We start from the raw sequence: 17947 nt of genomic DNA on the forward strand, positions 1-17947 counted from the left end.
GTGCAATCGATTATCAGGATAAGGGTTCTACCGATGGTATGTACGAGAAGGCGAAATGCCATGCAGCATCGGTCGTTCAAGACAGACCCTGGATTGAAGCTACGTGAAAGCAGACTATACCCTTTTGGTTCACTCCGCGGCGGTCGTGCACTTGTGACTTCCTTGGACGTTTTGCGGTGAAACATGAGCCATCTTGATCGTACTCCAAAAATCAACTAAGGGTTCTCAGCGGCGCACCGGGGCTGCAAGGATGCGTTTATGCATGGGTAAGCCGTTTGCGTTGTTCGCGGCACACCAAGATCTGCTTGCAGCATGCGCGTGCGCACAGAACGAACTATCGGCAGCCGTCGCCATCTGGCCATGTCTTATAGCTACATGTGCTCTGCAACCACTAACCAGAGATGACAACCGAGCAGAAATCAGTACCACAGATTCTACAATAATCATCGAAGGATGCTACCAGAAAGACAGCGAGCGGATACGACTCGAAGCAAGCTTCTGGGCCTCAAGATCAACCAATTTTCAGTTTTGCACTGGACGGTCTAGACCCACGCCCTACAGCCTACAGGAAGCTTGGCGGTTAAGCAGATCGCGCGTTTAAAACATCCATCGAATGACAGGTCAAGGAGAGTGCTCCATGACAGTGGACAATGGCGGCCTGTGAGCCGCAAAAATGCCTCGTCGAGGAATGAGAGGCTGAGCCGCTGGGAACCCAAAAGGGGGCTGAAACTAGAGGATGAGGATTTACGTTTGCATGGTCAGAGGCTCGCCGGCAGAATCGCGGTGATAAAGCTGATTGAGGCTCTTTGTAGCTCACCTCGGATCGAGCGCCCGTCTTTGCTGGGAGGTGAGCTGGTTCACTTCCATCTGAGGCGATGCGACCGGTTCCGCGGCGCGCTGTTAGTTTCCTGTCTGCTGCCAACCCGTCCCCCCATATGACGGTTACTACCGCACCCTACCTCTTTCTTTTCTTTACCTTTGTCATCGTTCCTGACACCTTCCGGGTCACGTTTCGATCATTTTCTCTTAACTATCCATCTATCATCATATCCTGTAACTAGCAGGAAGCTGTCTATCATCTGAAAATATTATCTGGTTGCGCGTGCCCCAGGCGTGGTTGCCGAGAGATTTTCCCTCCAGCTTTTCTTGCTTCCAAGTCCTGACCTGTCGACTGAATCCCACACCACGGCTGGTGTTTCGCGACTCACCAGCATCAACATACTGGTGAAATACATTGCACGTCCAGTCTTCGTATAGACACATTGAGCTTGGTCACTGCTAGACTTTATACTAGGCACGCCGCCCAAAGGGTAGGTCGTGTTTTGGTGCTCACGACGCTTGTCACGCGCAAGCATATCCATGCTCTGGTACGTACAACACTATCTTAATGTGTCAAGACACTTTTCGTTCAGAAATCCACTACGACGCCTGATCGGTAAATGAAGGCCATCGAGAGGCTAGACCAAGCCACACACTTAGCCGCTGCATTGGTCGTCTTCGCAACTGTTTGCGTGACATGCGATGACAGACTGTTTTTCTCAAGTCAGGGCGCAGCACTCCCAATCTGTCATCCATCAACTCGGAGCCTGCTCTACACTACTGAGCTTGCTTTACCGCTCTCCCCAGTTTTGGCAATGCACCGCATCTTACACTCAACCACGTCACTAACTTTTGCAGAGCCTCCAACAGACATCGCATGCTACAGCTATACTAGCTTATGCATTGAAACATCTTCTTCAGCACATAGACGCTCAGCCGTCCTGACTTGTACATCCTTTATACCCAACCAAGAAACACTGCGGCCGCTTTCCCGCAGCAATTCACACTACTGCTAAGTGCTCGAACTCGCCACGAGCTTATCTGGATCACGACAAAATCTAGCTGGACTGCAACGTTGTTCAGAAGACGACCACCTCGACCATCCGATGCATCAAATGACTGGACTTGACGAGCAATATGCACAGGGCGCACCTGCGAAAAGGCCTAGCATCTTGTATACCTCGGAGCATGATTTCGTAGATCGAAATGTGCCACCACCCGATCAACGTCCACCTGCATTGGGATACATGTCTCTTCCGGAGCCTCGCGCAGAGCTCTCCCACAACTTCTCCCAGGACCCACATCACTCTGTGGATAGATGGACGGAGAGAGTCTCGAATGGAAAAACTCTCAGTCTGCGCACCATGACGAATACCACCTCGATGCCTGATTACAGCTATCTCGAACGCGCCATCACGGATTCACCGGCTCAAAGAGCGCAATCGGTTCATTCCATTGGGGCTCTTTCGTCTTCGATGTACCCTCCACCACGTCCTGAGGACACAACGGAGGACGCGGCTTCCCCACCTAGGAGTGATAGACTTCTCCCTTCATTCCATCAGTTGAGCAAGATAGCCGACAGTGCAACAGAGTCAATTGATACAAGAACAACCGGACTGCCAGCTCTCACCGCGTATGCCACTCAAATCGTTGCACAGAATGCGGCAGCTTCCCACGCACACTTCCCTCAATCACAGCAATCCAGTCCGTCTACTAACTTCATGATGCTTGGTCACCCATCACCTACGAACACCCGGACTGACGGCCATGAACCTTATGCGCACTCACATTCGCCAGCTTCGTTTTCTGTACCACACCACGGCAATTCCAGGCGCACATCAGGTCAGCCCGTCAGACCTCCACCATTCATATCCTCTATGACTTCGTCTTCTATGGGAACTGCATCATCTACGGATACCACGAGCAGTCTGCAGAGCCACCAGAGCTTAGGGACTGGAGGTCACAGCACCAGCCATACCACTCCGATCGGATCTACCCAGTCCTCTTTAGATGGTACACCACATTCTTCAGTGCCACGTTTGCAAAGCTCGACATCGGCAGTTGGAGGCTTCCTTTGCGACCATCCCGGTTGCGCTGCTCCACCTTTTCAGACCCAATATCTCCTCAAGTAAGCAAGTTGTGATCATTGCGCACTCATTGCATCCTTCTCACGGTTTCTACAGTTCCCACGCGAACGTTCACAGCTCAAGTCGTCCACACTACTGCCCAGTCAAAGGCTGTCCTAGAGGCGAAGGAGGCAAGGGTTTCAAACGCAAGAACGAAATGATTCGACACGGACTGGTCCACGATAGTCCTGGTTATGTGTGCCCGTTCTGTCCTTTGCGCGAACACAGATACCCTCGACCGGACAATCTTCAGAGGTGCGTCACCTCGAATAGAGGGGTTGAATCTTTGACTAATTACTTTTATCGCAGGCATGTTCGTGTCCACCATGTGGACAAAGATAAGGACGATCCTTTGCTTCGAGAGGTTCTGGCCCAGCGACCTGAAGGCGGCGGCCGAGGACGCCGTCGGCGTGCAGGCCCCGCTTGAAATTGCAAAACCGCCCTTCATTATTTTGATTGGGAATGTTGAGCACTGAACAGAAGGCAACGCGCCTCGATGCAGGCGGCATTCCGGTTTACACAATTCAAACTCTCCTCTTTACGATTCTCACAGGCTGTTCATATCCACGATTCATTGATTGAATTCACCAGGTCACGATACGGTTGTCAAGGCCGCTGGCGTGCTCGACAATCAATGGGGTGGGGTACACACTTCCAACGACTCCTACGATTGGCGCTCCGGATCTTCAATTTTATTGTTCTTTCCCCTTCACAGTCTATGGCCTGTAGGACATGTACGACCAGCCAGGACCAACTCACTAGTCACAGTCGACAGGCAATCGATCAAGACAATTTCTACCTGCATTTCTTATGACCAATAGCACGATTCGCGTGCCAAGAAGAGCTCGAGCGGCGGAACGCGTTCCCAAAAAGCCGCCATTGGACGAATCCCATGCAGCACCGTCATGCTTATCCGGCACCCGCCTCGATCAGTAATCTTGTGGCCCTTCCTTTGAGGATGCGTTTAGCTTTATTGTCCTTGTTTGAGTCAGCTTGACGCGCCGCTCAGAGGCTCACGCTCTGCTCCGACCGAGTTATGCATACACAAACACATAATCACAGAGCTTCCTACAAAGTCGACCCTACTTTTTTCTGCTAACGACGGTCGCGAAGCATATCCACGCGGTGTGCCCATCAATTTGTCAAATCATTGAACGAAATGCCTGGATGAAATGATTGTCGTTCATGCCAAGGCCGACCCCCAGATCTGTCAAGATTTGGGGCTGAGAACCAAAACTTCGTAGCGTGCAATCTTCCAACGTTGGAACCTCATATCAGTGTCCTCCTTCATATCAGTCGCTCTTGTTGTATGGGTACACGCCACATCTATGATTCTAGCACTTATGGTGGCTGTATGCACAATTCGTTGCATGCTCACAAATCGTGAATCGAGACCAAGATATAGTGTGGGATCTTCTCGCTGACATCGCAAAAACCTAGCTGCATATGGGGAGGAGTTTGCAGATCAGTTTAACGACAACGATCACATCCTAGAAAGTTGGCCGAACGTTTGGCTGGGTCTTTCCTCGCTAGTTCACCGTTTGGTTCGATGCTTTTGCTCTTCCCTTCTATTGTTCTTCGCTTGTTTTTGACTCTTGAAAACATATACATTTCCCTGTTTTATGGATCACATCGTGAAAAGCAGATGGTCGCCACAAGACATAGACCATCAAGGTCTCTGAACAGGTGGCAGGACGGTCAAATGATGTCGGCTGCGGACTGCATGCTGCAGGAGAAGCGCTAAACCAGTCTCGTGTGAGGGCTGAGCTGTACAGCACACAAGGCTGCAAAGCAGAGTCTCGAATATTGTTAGCCAGAAACTAATCCAAAAGGCCAAGAATCGTGTACTGCGCGGTATTCAGGGTTAAAGTTGACCTTCATGCAGGTTTTTGCAGCAGTGGGTGCTGTCAAAGTCAAAAGAGAAACTCGGTAAACTCGGTGAGCTCGGGGGTGTCGGCGAAGAAGTTGGCAAAACCGATCGGATCAATGTGTGCCTTGGGCCATCGCATCTTGAGGTAAGAGTTAATTCTCTAGATGGCGCCGAACCCCTGGCACCATAGCACCTCAGAGGTCTTGAGGCGGTGCTGAGCGGACGGTGAGGCGCAAATATACGTTCGTATCTTGAAGAAGGTTAGATGTCTCAAGCGAGATGGCTGTCACATGGTTGTCCAAGTCTCGAGCTACCACATTGCTATCTGCCGAGATGAGGCTGGAAACACTTTATGCTCGTCAAACGAAGATCACTGCTTGTTCTGTCGAGCAGTAATGTGCATGGAAACGATATGGCAATTCATGTGCTGCGACTGTAGTGAGATCGCTTCCACGATTGAGCCGTACTTTCAGCTTGCTAAGGGGGCTGTCTCTGGTCACATTCTATCAAAGCCTTGGAAAACTATGGAGACCGCTCCGGTCACCGTGACCAAACACGTGGGATCCGCGAATCTAACACACGAAAGCGCCAGGGACGAAATTCTGTCAGCGAGACAGCCTAAAGCTAGGATGCTTTATCAAACCTCAAACATGCTCCGTAAAATCAAGAAAACACTGATGACCTCGACATCTTGAAAGTCTATCTTGCCTCACAACTTCCTCGTTCACCCATGACTATTTCCTAGCGTGAATCTCTATACAGAATAGGACACATTCGCGAGGAGCAATTATTCATAGCTTCCCGAGAGGATTTTCTCATCGTGGAAATCCTACAGCGCCGCACTGACAATTCCCATCGGCAAGGACAAGGTTCCGACAGAAGCTCCTTGTCGGAACCTTGCCACATGTAACCACGTTATCACTAATCCCAGATTCCTCCAAATCTTGACCAACTTTTTCGTTGAGCAATACATACAGCCACATACAGTTTCCCATCCGTAAAACCATCGAGTGTAGGCTGTACAGCAGCGAACGAGTTTCCCGACGGGCAACTTTCAGATGAATCCCGAAAGATGAGAACGACCTCGGGAATAAGAATGAACCACAGTGAAGAAGATCTGTCCTGTTGTTTGTCTTCTGTGAGAGCGACGATCCACAAAAAAAGGAAAACTCTACTTTGCGATCCTGCCATGCACGATCGAGGCTGGTGTCAGGAACATCACGCGAGGAAGGATTGGTATGGGGCGCCGTGCTGAGGAAAATGCCGCGAGAAGGATTTGCTTTAGAACCCGCCTACCACGTCTGATTGATAACTGGATGGGTTGATGTTCACGTATACACGAAGTCGTAGCAGGAGAACACGATACTGCCGACAGACAGCATCGGCCCCATATGCCTTGGTGCCAGAACGATTGTATACCGCACGATCTTCAGTTCCGCTGCGCCTTTATACATCAGTTCCTTACTTCAGTCGGCAGATCTGTCATTAATCTGTCGCGTGTCTCTGAAAGAAGAGCTCACATCCTACGGCCATGTCGTCTTGTGACTAAAGAGTTACGGGCTCCTGTTTTCTTCTCACCAACTGCACTTTTCATCTCCTTCTCAACCTTTGTGGTTGTTTTGCAGGGTGGTTTCCTTTATCAGTACGTTTGATCTTCATATGCAACTCTCACTCTTCTATATTCTCAATATCATTAATGCCCTTCGGAGTTAGACACTTCGGCAGGAGCGAACGATTGATATCTTTGCCTTGATTGCCTCCTTCCAATTGAATTCATCTTCTTCATCTGATGACTTTCCTCATTTCTCCTCAGAGTCTACGTGCGTACATCACGAGACTCGTTTCTGGTGTTTTCCGCCGGCTGGATTAGATGTCACGATGCTTCAGCCAGAGACACGTTAATTCGTGCCTCTGGTGATCATCTCTATCTAGTTCCTCATACTGACAATTTTGACCGTCTATTCCTTTCCGTCCTCACTTCTCGGTTATCATATTCATCTGTCCTCCTCGTCTAAATCGTCTCGGTCAGCTTACCCTTAGAAATCACCTTCGATATAGAATATCAACCACACCACTCAATGCACATGCAATCTGATCAAAACCCAGCATAAAGTCCACTCTCCTAAAGCCTCTACACTGTATCATCTGCCCGAGAATCCAAGCTCGCGGTGCATGATTTTGCATATACCCCCGAGGACTTTCAAGAGATTTCTAGTCGCGGCTACGACCCTGTTCTTGAAAAGCCATGGCCCAAACCTTACTCAGCCGCCGTCCAACAACATGTAGTAAGATTTTCTGCCTGGGCAGTCTTGATAATATCATGTTCATGTCCAGATATGCTGTGAATCACCAATGAGAGCAGAGAAGCATGAATTTATCAATAGTGAATGAAGATTGTGTCAAAACACCAGAGCGCGAATATATCAATCAACTCTGCACCGGACCGAACTTGTGCTCACACATCTTGAGCTGCACCGCTTAGCCCCTCTAAGATTCACCATATTCTCACACACGACAGCAAGAGGAGACCTTGCAATGGATTGGAGTAGCATTGGTGACACGAGGATCAATAATCAAAAATCGTCTTTGCAAAAGGGGCAAGTAGAATGTCATTTGTTCTTATAGAAAGGGCGAGTGTCTTGTTTGCACACAGCAGATAGCAATGCACATCAGGCTATAGACTGGGATTGGGTATCTGGATTCTGCAAATTGCAGTGGACGCAACGATTATAACATGCAGTAAATCTCCGCCAAAGCCAACTGGAAAGGGAGCAGAAAGGAGCAGACGATTGCGCCTTGCTAAGGAAAAGGAAACGACCCAAGAATCCCAACAAGTGAAATATAGCATTGATTCGTCAATTTGTTCATAGGAGCGTTCATTTCATTTGGCGTGTTTGACATGTTCTGCTCAGAAAGCGATAACGACGATACCCTCTTCCATCAAAGTACGTTCAGGGATCTTGCTGCGAGTGACAACAGGGGCGGGCGAGCTTCTTTTGATATCGCCCTCAGGGAGTTGGTGAGTGAGAGCAGCGATCTTTCCATCTTGAGTATCGATGCTTGATGCTGAGATGGTAGAAGAAGTGGTCGCAAGAGAAGAAGCCATGGTAATGGAGCGATCCAGACCTTCGGGGAATTCGTGAGTGTCGTAAGTGGGTGGCGCCAATTCCCATTCCTCAAGCATGTCCATCTTAGTGTTGACCCTCAAGCGACGGCCATGGCAAATGATGATATCGTTGGCGCGAGGAGCATCGAAGAGCAATGTGGGCATGCATCGCTTGATGTATCGCCATTGAGAGGCATTCGTACGGGCGTGTGGTGGAGCCCACTTTCCGCCAGGACCTAGGTTGTCAGAGCTAGTCTCGTATTGAAACGAGGTCGTCGTGGAGACAGTAGACGAGGTTATCTGACGAAGGTTGGCAGGACGAGTAGATGATCGTTGTTCTGGACCAAGATCCTCGGCCAGGAACGATAGATCAATGTCCTCAGCCTCTTGATCCAGCGTAGCAGTGAGTGTCAGAGCATTGGTGTCGTATGTAGTCTCAGTGCGAGAGAGTTCTGCACCTTCTGATCCTTCTTCAATCGATCGTGCCAATGAAGGATACATCTCGCGCATAATCTGCTCCTGCTCTTCGATCACATTTCGATCATCAATGTTTTCCGTTTCCTGTCTCTGTCTACGACGGCGTCTGGGGATAGTGCACGGCTTTGGTGCGGAGCGCTCATCAAGTGGCAATGAGATATCAATGCTAGCAGACAAATCGTGAATCCATCGGAAGATGCGCTCCTCTGAGTGGTCCGACAAGAGGAACTGATCAGTCTCGAGACGCAGGCGGAGGACCACCTGTGAGATGGGCGTGAAAAGGTCAGGATCTTTCTCGAAAGCCTTGCGACGGGCAACGGTAGGAATAAAATGTGCTAGGCGAGTAGCGGGCAGTAGCTGGTTGTACTGGACATCGGTGGCCAAGCCAATCTCAGCGTGCTGGAGAGAGTATCGCTTGATCAGTGCTCCAGCTGTGGGCAATGAGTAACCAGCAAGCTGAACAGTTTTGATCTTGTGAACGCTCAATTGAGTACCGTTGAGGACGACGTAGACAGTGCGGAAGTCCTGCTTTTGAAGATATTGGAAGGGCGAGATCTTCTCAATACGCATTTGCATTGGACCCTCTCTCGACACAGTGCAAGTATATTTTGGCAGAACCTCTCTTCCATTATCGAAAAATCTTGGAGCAGGAGGAAACTTCGGAGTGCGAGTGGCTGCTGCATAAGATGGTGCAGGGTCATTGCATGGCGAACATCGAGTCTGGAAGGGATGGTGATAGCTGGTCACGCGACGGCTTCGAGGGCGTGCTGCTTGTGAATCTTCGTCTTGTGCAGGGGTTGTGGCAGAGTCCCGCGTTACGGTTCGAGAAAGCTGTGTGGTGTTCAGAGGCACAAAGGCCGAAGCACGCCGTGTCATTTGGGTAGTTTGTGTGGCAGACATGGCGAACACTTTCTATGACAGGCACGCTCGGCTCTATCGATTGTAGAAAATGACTTCAGATCGTCGGACCTGCGTCTGGGATCGGAAAAAGCAGGAGGACTGCCGGATCGACGAACGGTATGTCAGTGCGAGAGATTGAGATATGAGAGCGACACTGGCAAGGAGTGTAGGTAGGAGACAGGTATGAGAGGAAGCAGAAGATTACGAGTCGCAGAGGACAGGAAGTGTTAAGGCGTCCTCTCACCCTTGCTGTCGTCGACGATGGGACTGATTGGCGAAACGGTGACCGAATAATTGTGGAGAAGTCTAGGCCAAAGCCGGGAAGCTAGCGTGACGGCGTGTCCGTCAGTTTAGCCGAGATGGGGGACGCCGGGGGGATGCGGAGGGCTGGGGATTTGGACAAGAGTGCGCTGGAGAAAACTTGGAGTGAGCTGGAGAAATACCGCCGAACAGGCCGAACAGTATGCAGAGGAATTGAAGAAAGATATCAAAGATGGACTCGACAGCAGCAGACGAGTGATTAATGGCATGGCATGGATTGTGGGTTCCCCGCTCGCCGTAGCGGGTTAGAGCATGGAGGGCATGGGGGGCACATGCCAACACCCGCTTGTGTCCAGATGAAGCCACAGAACCACTAACCGTCGAGGGATGTGGTTGATGGCGCATCGTCCAAGACAACGACTGATAAGCCAAACACAGCTGGAGCATGGAGCTGATGGCATCCATGTTGAGCAGCAACAGCACACAGCCAGCAGGCAATTCGCAAGTATGGAGGACTTGGAAGATGCAGCATGAAGGCATGTTTCAGCGCACGAGCACGGTGTGGTCGAAACTGGTTTTTGTCGTGGATTCGTGGGCACGCTAGCGGCCATGGGGCTGAAAAAGGTAGGGAGACAGGCTTCAGCGCGAGGAGATGCCCCGCTGTTGGCAACAGAGACACGCGATGCGACGATTGCTCCGCGCGGACCTTTTCGTCTGTTTTGCCCAGACGGGGGTAAATAGTGGGGTGGGCGTGTGTGCAATCAGTGCTTTGTGTGCATCAACCGGCAGTTCTCAGGTCAATGTCCAGAGCGACGGCTTCCTCTGCCAGAGCATCCATGTCGGGCAGAGCTTCGGTAGCAGCATCGATGTCAGCAATCGTCGTCTCTAGCTGCGATACCAGACGCTCAATTTCTCGTCGCTGTTGCAGCACTGTATCGACGAGGTTGGCATTCTCGGATTGAGCAGCATGCAACCTTGACGACAGAGTAGCCTGTTGCTCGGATAGTAGCGGCGAGAGATGCGAAAGATACAACGACTCGGCGGGCAGGGTGTGAGGAGGCAGAGGAGGTTGTACTGGCTGTCCAGCTGTCGCGTGTTCGGCCGCAGTCTTTCTTCTTCTTGCGTCGTCAACCAAGCGATCCAGCTCGTTAAGCGACTCGACAAGGTGACGGTCGCGTAGGATGTGGTCGAAGTTTGTGGTGCAGGAGCGGTGCAGCTTGTCGACAAAGTCGGCGTGTAGTTGCTTCATGGCATCGGGAGCATGGCTGGCCGGAGTCGGAAAGGATGAAGCGAAGTTGGAGTAGCTGCACGTACGGAGGGTGTGTGAGATGGCATCCGAGTACAGCTTCTGCAGGGCAGCAGCGCGTGGACCTGGAGTTTGTTGGACAGGTGGAGCTGGCGCTGGTGACGGGGAACGAGAGTTGGGCGCAGCAGACATGGCCGACGACGACGCGAGGATATGAGAACAGGGGACGGTGGATGAATGACTGACTCCCTGCTAGAGACGCGCGAGTGCTGATCGGTCTGATATCTCGTGCTAGCGAGTAGAGTCGATCTCGTGCACAAAACATGTCAACAAAGTCGCATGCCTGGCCTGGCCTGGCTTGGCACAACTATGCACTTGCACACCTCGGCATACCTTATCGATAAGAGGACCGCCTGGAGACATTTCGAGATGATGTTGAATGCGATTGATTGTATCTGTCAACCATGGCTTCTCTCTGGCGACCATTCCGGCTACTGCCTCAATTGCAGTCAACAACGCTGTCACAACCTCTAGGACTACGCGCCTGCACACCCTTCCAGACGCGACTACTCCATTCGTCCCCAATCTTCCATGTGCGCAAACCGTCGAATGCCATAGTCAAGCCCATCGATGCTTCCGCCCCATCTCGCAAGAAGCAGCGCAAGGATGCTCTCAAGAAACAGGAAGAGGCAACCGAGCGTCTAATTTCGCAAAGGCTCGCTTCTGTCACTTCTGCAGCACCTGCATACTCTCACGCCCCTCCTCCAACCACACACCACTCGGCAGCCCACACAAGTCCACAACGCCAATTCACCGTCAAGCGGCCAGCTGAAGCAATCTCGGCTTCTTCCTCTCCTTCATCGCCCCTAGTTCCCACTCTCGACTACGTACCAGGAGGCCGTTCTGGTGTCACACAGGCCCTACAAGAGCTCGCGAGCGCCGATTCCCCACTCCTCATCTACGAGGCCACAAAAGCTCGTCAATACGTTGCCTGGTGTCTATTCGCCAGTCTACTGCTCGGTGGCTTGACTGCCGTACAAGTCGGCTTCTTCACTACCGATCCTTCAAAATCAAACTTTCTCATCGCCACTACTTTCCTCCTCACTGGCTTGATATGGGCCACTCTTGCATCGTGGACCGCCTATGGAGCCAACGATGTCATCAAGCGTATCTGGGCCATCCCTTCTGCCACTGGAAAACCCCTCTTGCGCATCGAGCCCGTCAAGCTTCTCTTCGGACAGCGACCTTTGCCTTTCGATGTCCCTCTGGGTCGCGTCTTCACTGACAGGGGCTTTGAGCACAGTATCGCCAGTTATAACGCCACGAGGAATGCGAGACAAAAGTCTGGCCTTCTCGATGCTTTGTTCGGACCTGTCCGCACACTTCTATCTGCCAACTCGAAGATGTGTACGAGAAAAGCTTCATTCGCTCAATTGCGCGTGGCCGAGATGGGAAACTGGAAGGTCGATATCCGCGACTGCAATGTTGCTGACGGCGGAAAGAGTATGTTTATCTCATTATGAAGTGCTGACTCATCCTTGCTGACAATTTTATCTAGTCCTTGATCTTCTGATTATCCCTGTCAAGAGAGAGAAGGGCTGGTTTGCTTCGCTGTTCATCAGAGAGGACTAGATTCGTCTTCTATAGGCTGGCCCGCACATGGTACCCTCATATTGACCACCACGATAACGATCGTGACATGTAAAGTGAACACACATTATACATAGTATCGGGCCACCATTATATGTACGAATATGAAAGATAAATTGCGCTTGATCTAGGTTGACATCAAGCCAATCCTCGAGTCTGTAACACTATCTCTGTCGCTTCTTTTCTCAACAATTAACTCTCTACCTTCTGTCATCGGCGGCAAACTTGTGGTTCCAAAAGCCTCTAAAGTGCTTTTGCGAGCCAGCCTCGTTGAGATCGTTGACCTCTCTGGGCGTAAGCTTGAACGTCATTGCTCTCAAGTAATCGCTCAACCTCTGTTCCTTGCTGCTGGTCGTGATGGGCACAATATCCTGATCAATGCAGTATCTCAAGCAAATCTCTCCAGGGCTAACAGCGTACTTTTTGCTCAGCCCAGCAAGCACATTGTCCAGAGGACCAGGAGCAGCCTTTGTAGCCGGAGTCAGGGGACCATAAGCTTCAGTCGCGATACCCTTTTCCTTGTGGTACTTGAGCAACTCGGGATGCTGCAAGTAAGCGTTGAACTCGATCTGGTTGATAGCAGGCGGGATCCTCGCAGTCTGCAGAATAGCATCCAGATGCTGAGGCAAAAAGTTGGAGACACCGATGCTCTTTGTCAAGCCAGCCTCTTTGACCTCCTCCATAGCCTTCCATGCCTTCTGCAGCGCCTCAGGCGACTCTTCCGGACTGCCGAAGAAAGGCGCATGAATCAAATACAAATCCACATACTCCAACTGCAGCTTCTTCAAACTCGTGTTCAGTGCAGCAGGTACATCTGCAATGTTTGGCAGGACTTTTGTGGTGACGAACAGCTTCGAGCGTTCAACACCACTCTCGGCAATGGCTTTGCCGAGTTCGGGTTCGGTCTTGTAGACTTCGGCGCCGTCGAGGTGGTAGTAGCCGAGTTTGATTGCCGTCTTTGTTGCGTCGACGCAGGCTTGGTCGAGTGTGCTTTCGTCGCCCGTCTTGTACCAGGCGGTGCCCGTGCCGTAGCCTAGCATAGGGATCGAGTTGCCATCGTTGAGCTTGAGGTTGGGGATCGGGGTGTGGATGTTGGCCATGGTTGCTGCTGTTCTTACGGGCGGAATTGGGTGTGTTGATGAGAGTGGGCGAAGGGTGTAGGTCTTGAGAGGAAGCTGATAGAGTCTTTTGTGAAGCACAGTTCTCATGGAGTTACGTGGCTCAAAGATGTGCTGATGCAATCAGGGAAGCTGTTGTGCTCATTCGTGATAGGTAGCTATAGCGGGGCACCATGACGCATGTGGGGTCCTTGCCGAGTTGCCGCTAGATATACCCCCACTCTCGCCCGATATTGAAAATAGTCCTACTGATACGCTTCAGAGAGTAACGACGATTGGAGCAAGAAGTGAACATGAACGGCATATCTCTGAAACCAGCTACCAATCATGGTTGTACAATGCTTTCGTAGTCATGTTCGAAAGCGATAGAAGCCCTCAAGCAAGTGACTCATGTCTCATCCCTGAAGATGTAGCGGCCACCTCTCATGGCTTCTCGCCATCTCTCTTCCACCTTCTGGCGATCCATCTTCCTCGCTTCCTCCCAGTCCTGTTCCAGTTCTTGCGTCGAAGGCATCTCAGTACGCCAGAACCCAGGAGGTGTTCTGTTCCTCTGAAACACTTCTCTGTGCTTGCCATGTGTATCCGCAAATGCCTTGGCCCTCGCTTCCAACAGCATTTTCTGTCTCTCCTGTCCTGTAGCACTGTGTATCAAAGACGCATATGCTGACCCCAGGTATCCTTGTAATGTCAACTCGTCATCGGTGAGTGAGGTGTCTTGTGGCAAGCCGCCTGCGGCAATGAAGCGTCGAATCGCACCACAGCACTCCTCTCTCGTACAACCAGGTAAGCATTTCTTCTCCTCGCGCTTTCGGATGCTTTCACGGTATGCATATCCTAACTCTCCGCTCACTTTGGGATTGACTCTGAAGTCCTCAAGGTTCAGACGATGAAGCGGTCGGGCGCGTAGAGGCTCATGCTCTGGTAGAATGTCTCCAGGGTCATCTTTGTCGTTGTACCTCGCAATAGCAGCGCGAGCAAGTGGCTTGTCTCGCACAGTCCTGGTGATACGACTGACGGGCTTTTCCACAGATCTGGCGACGGCGTATCTTTCCAGTTGCTCTGAAACAGTGTTGTCTAACCACTCGCGCTGCCGTCGGACCGCACCAGGCGCGGAACGTGGGCTCGAGATTGTTCTATCAACTTGAGGCGAAGTTCCTTCCAGTAATCCGTTCAATCTTCCTGTACCTGCAGCCTTGGGGGTGGTATCATCGATGCGCGGTTTTTTAAACCCACGTCTGGCGTTGTCTCCGTCTTCTGAAAGCACATGCACAGAAGCAGCTCCCCTACTATGGTCGAGCTTTTTGCCGGAAGTTAGGGGAGCGGCACTCGTGCGGGGTAGCGTAGGAGTGTTGGGGCTCAAGTCGTGCAAAGGACCAGGTTGTGGCCGTGGCTCCGGAGGTCCAGCACTTTTGCTCATAGTCCTGACCAACATGTTTTCTCTTCTTACGGTACTGCCAGGCTCAGTCTTTACCGTCTTTACGGTACTATCGGAAAGCCGAGCGTCGTCTGCATCAACATCTGTACCAGCGCTAGCCGTAGTAACATTATTGTCATCATTGGGTGAGCGGGACCTTAACACACGATTTCCTGTTGGGGCCTCGAGATGACCGAATGAAAGCCGCATGGTTTCCGGAGACGGGTCTGCCGACTGCCTCAGAGGAGCTCGACTGAGGGGATGCCTCTCATAATGCAAATTCGGTTGTCGCAGGGGAGGCTGATCACGATAGACATCCAGATCCGAAGTTTCTGTGCGAAAAAGGGTAGGTACCGGAGTGCGTGAGTTGTGTGGGCTGCTGCTTAGAAGCTCATTTTTTACTCTGTGACCCTGCGAGTCTTTCTTTGGGGATTGGTGCTTCCTTTTGAGTGATTTCGCAGACACAACGACAGGCGTATCATCAGAGTGTGCGTGAGAGCTCGAGCGAGCTTCGCCTTCAGTGGTCTGGCTCGAGGTTATCCTGGGGTGAGCTGGAGAATGCGATGGCGCGGCAGATGTGTCTCTAACAAGATTAAGGGCCGGATTGGGTAGGGCCAGAGCATCTTGGATGTTTTCCAAGTTCGATTGAACAGCACGAGGAGTGGCAAAGTCCTGGTTCTCAAGGTCGCGATTCGCTTGTTGTGCAAGAAGCAGAGCCTGCTTGGCCAGTTTCTTGTCAATGTAGTCCTTCCATCTGCGGACGGCTTCTTTTGCTTCGCGTATTTTCTGCGCAGCCTTCAAGGCACGCGTTTCGGCGTCCCTTCTGTATTCGGAATAAGTTTTCTGAAGAGCCTCATGTTTGGCGAGTAGTTGATTGTATTGTGCTAGGGTTACAAAGCCATCAGGTGTTTTGTTCGATTGGCCGGCTTCCATGGGTACCAAGTTGGTGTTGGGGTCAAGGACGATCAAGACAGCTCATGACGATATAGATATGGTAACAACCGAGCAAGGCAGGCAGACGCGTCTGGGAGCACGTTACGGGAGATCGACACGAGCACAGCGGAGATCGCGGAGATAAGATAAGCCTCAGAGCGCCTTCCTCGATGGCGAATCCGCCGCCATCACGAACTCTCAATTCAGTCTGAACACTGGCAGGATGGTCAAGCGCAGGGCGCCGGATGCCCTAGGAGACGGCGACGAGAGGAGTACAAAGCGACATCAGCGAAACATCGCGGATCGGCTGTCGAGGCTCAGCCATGAATTGACACTCCGAGTGCTTTCGTTCCTGCCCGTGCCCGATCTCATCACCTGCCAAAGTATTTCGCGACATTTCCACAGACTCGCTGGCGACGACCAACTTTGGAAGGCTCTGTACTACAATCGCTTCGTCCGTCCGAGGGCTTCGCGCATACCTGGAATCAACGAGTCGGGAGTACCTGCGGAGAGCTTGTGGTATTCGAGCAAGCTCTCCAAATGGCTGGACGAGGACAATCTGCTGAAAAGAGAACGGCAGACACACTGGAAGAGACAGTACAAGACACGTCACAACTGGACCAAGGGCACATGTCGTGTAGACGAAGTCCCCGTTTCGCCTGAGCCATCGGTTCCGCCAACACTGCTGCAAATGCACGAGGGCATTATCGTTATGGCCGATCATGTCCATGGTCTGCGCGCATGGTCATCTCAATCAGGCCAGGACATGTTGGCCACGGCTAAGTTTCCTGACAAGACCACTCCTCCCTCGGCTCTGACACTCGATTCTGTTCCTTCATCTTCTTCAACCATCACCCTTGCTGTGGGCTTTCAAGACGGCTCCTTCACCATTTACGACCTTCATGCTCATCAGCGCCGCTTCGTCTCTCGATATTCCCACGAACCCTCTTCCAATGGTCTCATCTCGGCCGCCGCTTTGTCCTTTCCTTATCTGGCCACCATGACCGCCAGTCAACTTTTGTCCTTTTACAAGTTTATGCCAACAACCAACAAAGCATCTACAGATATACCAATGAACCCTCCGCGATTGTTGCAGTCCTTGCACTCACGCACCATCTGGCCACCGCTCACTTTATCCATCCGACCACAGCCAGACACCGTGCTCGTATCAATCGCCTACTCACTACCCACATACCTCAGCGGCTGGACCGTCGGAATCCAAGAAATGCGTTTGACCCCAGATGGCACCCTCCTTGAATCCCGCCTCACCTCAGCAATCGACCAAAATTACCGTCCATTGACCTTCAACCCCTCCAACTCACCGCCAACACCTCAAACAATCCCCCCTTTCGGCCACTTCAACACCTCAGAAGCAAACCAAATCCACTCCAAACCAACCTCTCTCTCCTACTCTCACCCTTACCTCCTGGTCTCGCATCCAGACAATACCTTGACACTGTACCTCGTGTCCTCAACCACTGATGCCCTCAAAATCAGCCCAGGCAACAGACTCTGGGGCCACACATCCTCAGTATCTGGAGCTCATGTGGGAGGCCGAGGTAAAGCAGTCTCGGTCAGCACACGCGGCGATGAACTACGTGTCTGGGAACTCGAGGGTGGTTTTGCTTCTGCGTCTGCGAGGCGTAGGTTGGCTGCTGGAGAACTGAGTGTACAATTGCGACCTGAGAAGCCTTCGTCACCTGTCGAGAAAGAAGAACTCTCGACGTCGATTGCTAAGGTAACGGGTATAGGTCGTGGGTTGGGTATGGCGCTTGAAAACAGAGGCATAGACGAAACCAGCATGACGAGGGGGTTTGTAGGCTTTGACGATGACAAGGTCGTCGTGCTCAGGGAGCGGCATTGTGGGAACCAAGCTCTGGTTGTTTACGACTTTACATGAATGTAGGCGGGTGCTTGCATAACGATCTTTATGAAATCTGAAACGACTCTCTGTTTTCTCTCGCCTCCTTTTGAACCTGATTGATATTGACAGTACGACCTCCCCTGTGTGTTGGAGTTTGTGACTC

General features: G+C 51.5%; 7 protein-coding genes across 7 annotated transcripts; 3 read left to right on the forward strand and 4 right to left on the reverse strand.

Moving 5' to 3' along the window:
* Nucleotides 1–1934: 1934 nt before the first annotated feature.
* M436DRAFT_37429 (uncharacterized protein) lies at nucleotides 1935–3372 on the forward strand (the record flags this gene model as incomplete). Its single annotated transcript, XM_013575179.1, has 3 exons — nucleotides 1935–2947; nucleotides 3003–3200; nucleotides 3255–3372. 3 exons carry the CDS (start codon nucleotides 1935–1937, stop codon nucleotides 3370–3372), a joined length of 1329 nt encoding a protein of 442 aa, XP_013430633.1.
* A 4351-nt stretch (nucleotides 3373–7723) lies between these two features.
* M436DRAFT_37328 (uncharacterized protein) lies at nucleotides 7724–9274 on the reverse strand (the record flags this gene model as incomplete). The annotated part of the gene is made up of 2 exons (XM_013575157.1): nucleotides 7724–8143; nucleotides 8207–9274. The coding sequence occupies 2 exons, from the start codon at nucleotides 9272–9274 to the stop codon at nucleotides 7724–7726; spliced, it is 1488 nt and encodes a 495-aa protein (XP_013430611.1).
* A 1063-nt stretch (nucleotides 9275–10337) lies between these two features.
* M436DRAFT_60538 (Nnf1-domain-containing protein) lies at nucleotides 10338–10997 on the reverse strand (the record flags this gene model as incomplete). Its single annotated transcript, XM_013575571.1, has 1 exon — nucleotides 10338–10997. One exon carries the CDS (start codon nucleotides 10995–10997, stop codon nucleotides 10338–10340), a length of 660 nt encoding a protein of 219 aa, XP_013431025.1.
* A 272-nt stretch (nucleotides 10998–11269) lies between these two features.
* Nucleotides 11270–12437, forward strand: M436DRAFT_60539 (uncharacterized protein; the record flags this gene model as incomplete). The annotated part of the gene is made up of 2 exons (XM_013575572.1): nucleotides 11270–12308; nucleotides 12364–12437. The coding sequence occupies 2 exons, from the start codon at nucleotides 11270–11272 to the stop codon at nucleotides 12435–12437; spliced, it is 1113 nt and encodes a 370-aa protein (XP_013431026.1).
* A 218-nt stretch (nucleotides 12438–12655) lies between these two features.
* M436DRAFT_38013 (Aldo/keto reductase) lies at nucleotides 12656–13555 on the reverse strand (the record flags this gene model as incomplete). The annotated part of the gene is made up of 1 exon (XM_013575284.1): nucleotides 12656–13555. The coding sequence occupies one exon, from the start codon at nucleotides 13553–13555 to the stop codon at nucleotides 12656–12658; it is 900 nt and encodes a 299-aa protein (XP_013430738.1).
* A 406-nt stretch (nucleotides 13556–13961) lies between these two features.
* M436DRAFT_78471 (SAE2-domain-containing protein) lies at nucleotides 13962–15920 on the reverse strand (the record flags this gene model as incomplete). The annotated part of the gene is made up of 1 exon (XM_013575896.1): nucleotides 13962–15920. One exon carries the CDS (start codon nucleotides 15918–15920, stop codon nucleotides 13962–13964), a length of 1959 nt encoding a protein of 652 aa, XP_013431350.1.
* Nucleotides 15921–16143: 223 nt separating this feature from the next.
* On the forward strand, nucleotides 16144–17820 carry M436DRAFT_38294 (uncharacterized protein; the record flags this gene model as incomplete). The annotated part of the gene is made up of 2 exons (XM_013575334.1): nucleotides 16144–17645; nucleotides 17703–17820. 2 exons carry the CDS (start codon nucleotides 16144–16146, stop codon nucleotides 17818–17820), a joined length of 1620 nt encoding a protein of 539 aa, XP_013430788.1.
* Between the last annotated feature and the right edge of the window lie 127 nt (nucleotides 17821–17947).

Source organism: Aureobasidium namibiae (genome assembly GCF_000721765.1).
Source record: "Aureobasidium namibiae CBS 147.97 unplaced genomic scaffold scaffold_2, whole genome shotgun sequence".
In the NCBI taxonomy this organism is placed as follows: Eukaryota; Fungi; Ascomycota; class Dothideomycetes; order Dothideales; family Saccotheciaceae; genus Aureobasidium; species Aureobasidium namibiae.